Source organism: Echinops telfairi, unplaced genomic scaffold (assembly GCF_000313985.2).
Source record: "Echinops telfairi isolate 266 unplaced genomic scaffold, ASM31398v2 ScPeMD7_3533;HRSCAF=4204_0, whole genome shotgun sequence".
Lineage (NCBI taxonomy): Eukaryota > Metazoa > Chordata > Mammalia > Afrosoricida > Tenrecidae > Echinops > Echinops telfairi.
Window position 1 is genome coordinate 39,263,916 of NW_022107431.1, and position 8,467 is coordinate 39,272,382.

General features: G+C 47.4%; 1 protein-coding gene across 1 annotated transcript in view; it reads left to right on the forward strand.

The window, feature by feature from the left end:
• The window catches only part of ARMC2 (armadillo repeat containing 2), a 108,367-nt gene that overhangs the window by 68,125 nt on the left and 31,775 nt on the right, over positions 1 to 8,467 (forward strand). Inside the window, exons 12-13 of the mRNA XM_045294601.1 lie at positions 2,475 to 2,620; positions 5,365 to 5,464. Coding sequence (XP_045150536.1) covers positions 2,475 to 2,620; positions 5,365 to 5,464 — 246 coding nt within the window. The remainder of the gene's footprint in view (positions 1 to 2,474; positions 2,621 to 5,364; positions 5,465 to 8,467) is intronic.

Consider the following 8,467-nt stretch of genomic DNA (forward strand, 5'->3'; position numbering starts at 1 on the left):
AGGGGAGCAGCCCAACATGTAGCTCCACTCCACCATCAGGGCCCCTTCCTAAGAGTCGGGAGGGAGGGACCATACTGAGGGGGAAGCGAGAGAATACAAGCTCTTCAGAAAAGTGCCATCGCCTGTGCTGGCAATGCCAGAGGTTAGGCGTGGGGAGCGGGAGGGGCGCCCCGATCAGGGGTGTGCAATCTCCGAAGCACTGGGGGCCAGGGAAGAGGAACGGTTTCTTGTGCACAGCCATCTGAGTGGGTGTCCCTTGGTTTCCCGTGGTTCGAGCGAGTGAGCCAGCGGGAATCCGCGCAGGCCTCTGTGCTCTGGGTCTCCTCAAAAGAAAGCCTGCGTGTGGTCGTCACCGGGCCTGATGTAAACCAGTAGTCCCTCCATGCCTCGGATGTCTCTGCAGACAGCACTGGGAGAGCCAGGTGCAGCGATGAGGATTTCCCTTTTACACACACACACACACACACACACACACAGGCGCCTACTCCTTCACTTTGGCGTCTACACTGTAGACCCACCGTTAAGTGGAATGTGTGAGTCATGTGTCTCCCCTCCGGCGTTTGGACTTCTGAAGCTTTCAGGGAAGAATTTCCAGAATTGCTGCACAACCGAATTGACTGTGAAAGGCTTGCACACTTTGATCGGAGGGGGTCTTCGTTCTTCCTCGGTTCTCAAGATCCTCAGGCATGTTTTGAACTTAGACGATCTGCCTGCTGCTGCCATTACAAGGGAAAGCTGACCAGAGACGCATGCCATCTTCAAAGATCGGTTTTTAAAAGGCTGTTCACTGTGACTACGAGGATGCTCGATCGTCACAGGACGCCTTCTCACCAGCCCACCCCGGGAGTCCGTTTGGGCTCACGGGAGACCCCGTGTGTGGCAGAGCTGAGTTCCCATAGGGGTCAACCTTTATGGGGCTTCCATCGGTATGACAGCAGGTGTTCAGGTCTTCCCTCCTTCCGAGTCGCTGGTGGGTTCGAACCACCGACCTTTTGGTTAGCAGCCGAGTTCCTAACGACTGTGCCATGGCTAGGCTTCAAACCACCAGCCTTTAGGTTAGTAGTTTGCCTCACCAAGGCATCTCCGTAATACTTCACAGAACACACTCACAAAAAGCATTGTTGCATGTTTCCTGTCTGGTGCACACAGCCGCCCTGCCATGTGAGCAGGGATTGTAGCTCTCTTTCCTCAGACTGGACAATAGAGAAGTTGAGTAATGAGTGGCCTTTCCAAGTGACCAACGTTAGAAGAGACACGACTCTCAGGCCGGTGTTCACATGCTGGGTGCGAAGCCCCACCCAGTAGCTTAGGTGCGGTGGAGGTGTAACACATTGTTCTCATAAGTTCTCCCACTCCAAGGCAGTGACATCAGCCCCTCCTCTCAGGTACCCAACAATCACCATGGTGCCGATGAGAAAGATGGACTCTGGGAGGTCAGATCAGTAACAAGCTAGTAATAATAAGTGGGGCCTGGATCGGAGCTACCTTGCCTAACCATTACTCCTTGTTACCCCGGGAGGAAAACTGACGCTGCATATGAAAATAATAGTAGGTGGCAGCAGCATTAGCTTTATGGGCTTACTAAAGGGCTCTCTCCCCACATTTTACAGAGGCAACCTTACTGAAACATGTTTACAAAATAAGCCTCATGTGTGAGGTTCTCAATGCTTGCCTGCTTCTTGGGAGAGAATGAGATGGATGGATTTAAGTATTGCTTGCCCACAGCACTATTGGGCGCTGCTTGTAGAAACAGAATGAGAAGCCTGTGGCAGGATGGGTCTGAAGTTCAGGCTGTTAGCAAACTCTGATGGCGAGTTATTTGCCCTTGGGCTTTTGACTTGGGTTTACTAATATGACTTTCCTTCTTTACCTTTGAACCAAGTTAGGCTGTCTCTGTATGTTAAGTTTCCATTGCATGTATCTTGGGCTCAACCCCATGTTCTCTGTTGGGAGAACAGAGCAGGAGCACTTCGTTATTGATGCAGTGAAATGCATGGGATGAATTATGCTGATTACCTCAGTTAGAGCTCTGGTGGTGTAGTGGTTATGCCTTGGGCTGGTACCTGCGGGGTCAGCAGTTCAAAACCACCAGCTGCTCCTCAGGAGAAAGGACTTTCTACCCCAGTAAAGAGTTACAGTCTCGGAACCCCAGAGGGGCGGTTCTACTTTGTCTTATTGGGCCACCATGAGTGAGAATTGACTGGATGGCAATGTGCAGGAGTTAGTGCGTGAAACTACCCCAGTGCCGTGAAGTCAGTTCTGACGCAGAGTGACCTTGTAGGCTTGGGAAGTCCTACAGCTGCCCCCTGGGGGGTTGTGAGACTGCACACCTTACGGGAGCAGCTGGTGGGTTTGTACCCCTGATCTTTCCCTGAGTAGCATGGTGCTTGGCCCACGGTGCCCCCAGGGCCCCCTTAGTGTCGCTCTATGTCCCTGCTAGAAAGATAACAGATGGCCTAACGTGCTCGTCCTAGGTGACTGCTACCTTGAGAAATTTGGCGGATTCTCCGGTGGCAAGAAGTACGCTCCTGAGCACGGGAGCCCTCACCGAGCTCTGCACCGTGCTGGAGCAGCACGTGGGGGACAAGGATGTCTGCACCAATGTCGCCAGAATATTCAGGTAGGTCGGCTAGGGACGCACAAAAGGAAGCGGCTTCACAGAGATGCTTCCGCCTGGATTTGGGGTTACCTAATTTTCATGCATGTGACTGAAAAGCAAAGCTTTTTTTTTTTTTTTAAACCTCTCCCCTGCAAAAAGAAAAGGAAAAAAAAAAAGATCAATTTCATGGCCCTACATTTATAGGGAATGATTTAAACAAAGGATTCCATTTCCTGAAATCTGTTCTAAAATCAGGTATTGTAAGTCATTTTTGTTCTTTGTGAGTTATCCTAGTGTTCTTACACACACACACACACACACACACCACAATGCTCTTCTTCGCTGTTGGAGATTTTTAAAAAATCACCATACTTAAAAGTGCAGCAAGCATCTTGGTTCACTTAGAAACAATACTTTAGCATTTTAACCCCAAGGCGGACCACTTAGCCATCTCACCTGCTTGGCGTGTAACAGGCCATTTTCCTTGGGTCCTGACTGGAGCTGAGCTCGCCGTCACTCACGGTGCTGGCACCCCAGAAGGATCGTCATTTGGATCCAGGTTGCCTCGGAGCCATTTGTTGTTAAATGTCAGAGATGCCTTTTAAGGGCACATACCTGTGCTTCCTCTCTCGCTTCTCCCTGCCAGGGCTGCTCCTTAATGGCCCCTCTCACGAAAACCTGGGCCTTTCTTGAGCAATCGGGCTTTAGTTATTGCTAGAAACACAGAAGGCCCCAAGTTCTGACTGGGTGTGAGCCTGTGAGCCCAGACTGGATCTGGGAGCACCACCCTTCCGGCCTCATTCTGAGCTCTGTTCTGAGTGCCAATGGCTCCCATTTTGAAGCATTATACAGTCTTCAAGTTGATCTCGGTGGGCGGTGGCACGTCCGGGTCCAATTCAGGGTTTTCCCCACGTGGAGAGTCAGTATTCCCAGGATCATTGTTTGAATGGGTCCTCCCTTTCTCACTGTTTTTAAAAAGACCCTGGCTCCTACACTTCATACACTGTTCTAGTAGATAAAGAAGCCAGTCTCATGCCATTTATATTATTATAGATTGATATCAAGTCTGGCTATCATGCATGATTAACCCCTTACCTTTTCCCCCTTTGAAACGAGCTCGATATGCTTGTCTTTCTCCTTCCTATGGATCACAGTCTCAGGTCCATGATAGAACCTTTGGATTTACAAGGGATTGGCACTGAAACTGGATTAATTAGAATAAGGGTTGGGAAATTAGACTTCTTTATGATATGAGCATTTATGAGGAGGTCTTCTTTTATGTCTTCCAGTAAAACTCAGTTTTGCCCATGAGGATCTTACAATCTTTTGCTGCATTTATTCTTAGGCTTGTCATGTATGATTATGAATGTGCTGCTTAAACATTTCCTTTCGAGTCCAAATGACTAGCATTGGTGTTTGCTAATTGATCTGGGATCCAGCAGTCTTGAAAAGCATTAGTTCTAAGGCATTGTCTATAGAGTCTCTTGGATTTTCTATGAAAATTGTCTACAAATAAGAATACTTCTGCTTCATACTGATGATTTTAACTCTTCATTCAGCCTCCACCTTTGTCTTACTGTGTTGCTTAGGCTATCCAGTACAAAGCTGTGAGAGTGTTGGGCCAACTGCCTCTCTCTTGACTTTAAAAGGACATATTTGTATGGGGTTCATAAAATAATATTAATATTTGTCATAGCTCTTTGTTAAGTCAGGGAAGAACTTTTCTCATGAATTGATGTCACCTTTTCTCTGTGTGCCCTGAACTAATTCTGATTGTGTAGTTTTCCTTTTTTAATTTGTTAATGTAAAGTATTATGTTAATAGACTTCCCAGTATTAAACCGCTGTATATTGCTGGGCTCAGTTATCACATATTTGGTTGGGGATTTTTCTGCTACGATCATGTGTCATCGTAACTAGTAACCTTCTTAGATTGCTCTTGCCTGGTTTAAGTTCAAGTTTATATTCACCTCAAAAAATGAGTTGGGAAACATTTCTTGTTCAATTTTCAAGAGTATATATATATATATAACCTTGTTTTATTGACCTTGAATTTGATTGCATGCTGACTGGAGAATGTGATCCATGGATACCCTTTCTCTGGGATTTGTGGGATTTGCCTATGGCCTCTGCGTGGTCAGTTTTTAAAATATGAATGATGTTCTACATATTCAGCTGTCGATTATTGAGAGAGGTTTATGGAACGCTCCCAGTTTGATGTGGATTTGTGGATATGGCCTTTGGCGGGGGGCGGGGTTTGGCTTGAGATTATATGGTTTGGTTTTACTTTATATATTTTGAAGCTATTTTGAAAACTTTTTGCTGTAGTTTATCTGCCCTGGTAGAGTAATACAATTTACCAGCATTTGCTTGGTTAGTATTTGCTGATATAATGGTTTCATATTTGTTCACCAAGACCCCCAGGGCAATCCAACCAGATTTTACTAAGGCCCTTCACTTCCGTTTCTGAATCTCGTGGCTAGCATAAGTTCACACCTTAAAAAGGTGGTTAACCTGCGGTTTCCATTTCCTTAAGGACCTTTAAAAAATAAAAAAAGATTCTTCTTCTCCTCTGGCTCTGCAGCTTCTAGAACAGCAGCAGGCGCCCTTGCTGCGTCTGGACTGGTGTGCTGGGCCTTTCTTTCTATGTTCCTGTCATCAACTGGGAAACCCTTTGAAGGGCTGTTTTTAAAGTGACACTGTGGGAATTGGACTTTGACTGAAAAATAAAGCTTATTTTTATTTCCCCACTTGGCATTTCTGCAGCAAACTTACTTCCTACCATGACTGCTGTGCGGCCCTGGCCAACTATTCCAGATGTTATGCCTTGTTTTTGAATCTGATAAACAAGTACCCAGAGAAGCAGGTCAGTTCGTTATGCATTTAATTCGTCAACACGTCTGTGTCTTGGTGTCTTGGTGTCCATGCATGTTGAATAATTTTGAATCTGGAATGTAGAGTATCTCTTAGAAGCTTCCATTAAATTTGCTGTTTAGAAACAAAACCTAATAGCCCCAGGAGTTGGTGAGCCATTAATGGGAGTTAGGGGGTGGTGGGGGGAGAGGGAGTAGTTTGCGACAAAAACCAAAAACCAAACTCACTGCCATCGAGTTGAAGGAATCATAGTGACCCTATAGGACAAGGTAGAACTGCCCCTGTGGGTTTCCAAGAATATAACTCTTTATGGAAGTACCTTTCTCCCTCAGAGTGGCTGATGGTTTTGAACTACTGATCTTGGGCAGTTAACAGCCCAACTCGTAACCACTGAGCCACCAGGGCTCCTAGTCTGTGATAGGCATTGCCTAAATCCTATGCTGTAGGGGGAGTCTTGCCTGAGCGAGAGGATGGATGCCCCCTACCCCTAGTTAACAAGGCAAGATTTCTAGGCTCCATTCCCAGCCTAGAAATGAGTCTGATGAGGGAAATGGGGTCTGGCCATCTGCATTTAAACAAGGACCACAGGCACTTCTGATGGAAACTGAAGGTTGGGGTTTCCCTAGGTAACACATCCAGCAGCTAACTGGAAGAGTAACAGTTCATGTCCACCGGGAAGCACCTCCAAAGAAAGGGCTGGCCATCTACTTCTGTAAAGAGGGGCTGCCTCTACATACCTCTTTAAGCGATCTTATCCTGCCTTCTGGGGAGTGTTGCAGGGCCTGGTTGTGACCAGTAGCTTTCACAATCCCATGAGGATGAAATCCTGCACTGAACCAGGAGTTACCGGGACTGACTGCTATTGGGAGAAGCAGTATTCCCTCCCCATCTGCTGTTGTTTCCCAGTAAAGAATGTTTCCACAAATGAAAAGCAAACACACACACACACAGGAACACACCAGAGGCAAAAGCTTCTTTCTCTCTTATTATTTTTATATTGTTCATAGTCATCTCTGATTTCAGCAAATAAGGATGGGTCTTTTGACTTGTAGTTAATACCTATCTCTGTGGAGTCAACAGATAATGAAGGTAGTAACCCACTGCTGTGGACTCAATTTCAACCCACAGCAACCCTGTAGAACAGAGTACAGCTGCCCCCTCTGGGTTTCTGAGACTAACTCTTTATGGCAGTGGGAAGCCTCATCCTTTTCCCATGGGAATTGGTGAGTTTGAACTACTGGCCTTTGGGTGAGCAGCACAATGCAGAATTCACCGTGCCACCAGGATAAAGGGAGGCTTTTCCTTTATTTCTATGCCGAGGGTCACTGGGAATTAGAAGTGATTCCCAGCCAGTTAGAGGATGGGATCTATATATAAATTATTTCCAAGGAATAGTTTAGGTTAGAAGGCAATATTCTAAAAGCTGATAATGGTTAGTATGGAAGAGGAGAGATTTTGAATTCTTTCCTGAATTTAAATCTGTGGCTCTCGCAGGTGGCTTATCACAGAATTTCCTGATGAAACAAATAAAGCACCTCCCTGCCTTGGTGTAGATTCTGCTCCTCTCCTAGGACAGAGTGGAACTGCCCCTGTCAGGCTGTAAGTTTTCCACAGGAGCAGGAAGCCTCCTCTTCCACAGAATGGCTGGTGGGTTCAAACTACTGACCTTGCAGTAAGCAACCCATTCCGGCATGGCCCCTACTATACCAACATGGCCCCAGCTCCATCCCCGGGGCACTTTTAAACATGTAGATTTCCTGTCCCACAGGGAGTTCTGACTGGGGTCTGAGTCGGCTCCAAGAACCTATTTTTTAGAGACCTCTGACTGAAAGGAACAGACGGGCTTGGGAATCCATGATATATATGCTGACTTGAGGTGGTTCCTTAGAACATTCTTTTTCCAATATTGGCAGCAGAGGTTTTCCTTCCAAACCTCCAGAGATGTCCGTGATTAATCACATCAGCCAACAGGATCAGTCGTTCTCCACAGGCATGTAGCTGCGGGCGACTCTTCCTATGGACTAGGAACTGAGTCTTCAAGCAGACCGTGTGTGTGTGTGTGTGTGTGTGTGTGTGTGTGTGTGTGTTGGTATCCCCAGGTGAGGGGTGATGGCCTGTGACGGACGTTTGCAGCTGAGGGGTGCTTTCTTAACTGAAGAAAAGGGGAGGGCACATTAGCAACAGTCTAGACGAGCTGCTTTGCCAGATGTGGATCCCAGCAAGCAGCCCGAGACCCAAACCCAGTATGATGGCACAGCCATGGCACCGAGACATGGAATCTGACCCTGTCAGAGTGGGCCACCCCAGGGCCTATTCCTTCAGGCTCCCCAGTACTCAATCAGTTATGGAGACAAGCCATCTGATGTTGACTGATTGGTGAATAAACCAAACCCACTGCAACCGTGCCCTGGATTCCTGACTCCCAGCACCCCGTAGGATAACGTAGAACTGCCCCACTGAGTGTCACGTGTCAAGCAGCAGACCATGCCCGTCTTCCTCTCTCAGAGTGGCTGGTGGGTCCCAAGTGCCAACCGAGTGCTTTCATCACTGCCAGGGCTCTTGGTCATCACACCTCCCCGCCCACCCCCAGTTTCTTCTTAAAATAACCACCAAATGTTCCTGAAGATGTCTGGTGGTGAGCGAGGAATATTCAAAGGATTCGAGGTCAACGGGAGGCCCTGGGTGGTGTAAAGCTTAACATGCCCTGCTGCTCACAGAAAGATTGGCCGTTGGCGCCCGTCCAAATGCATCTTGGAAGAAAGGCCGCGGGACCTGCTTCTAACAAATCAGTCACCGGAAACGCTGGGGAGCACAGCCCTACCCCGACACCCACAGGGTGACCCGGAGTTGGAATGAACTGGCTGGTCAACTCTTCTTAAGCTCAGCCATGTCCTTTCAATAGCCCCCTTCCCTAGTTCATTTCAAGTCAAGTATGGTTTGATTTACCAAACTCTTCTTTGCTCATGTCCCCCGCCCCGCCCCTCAGTGAAGTGAG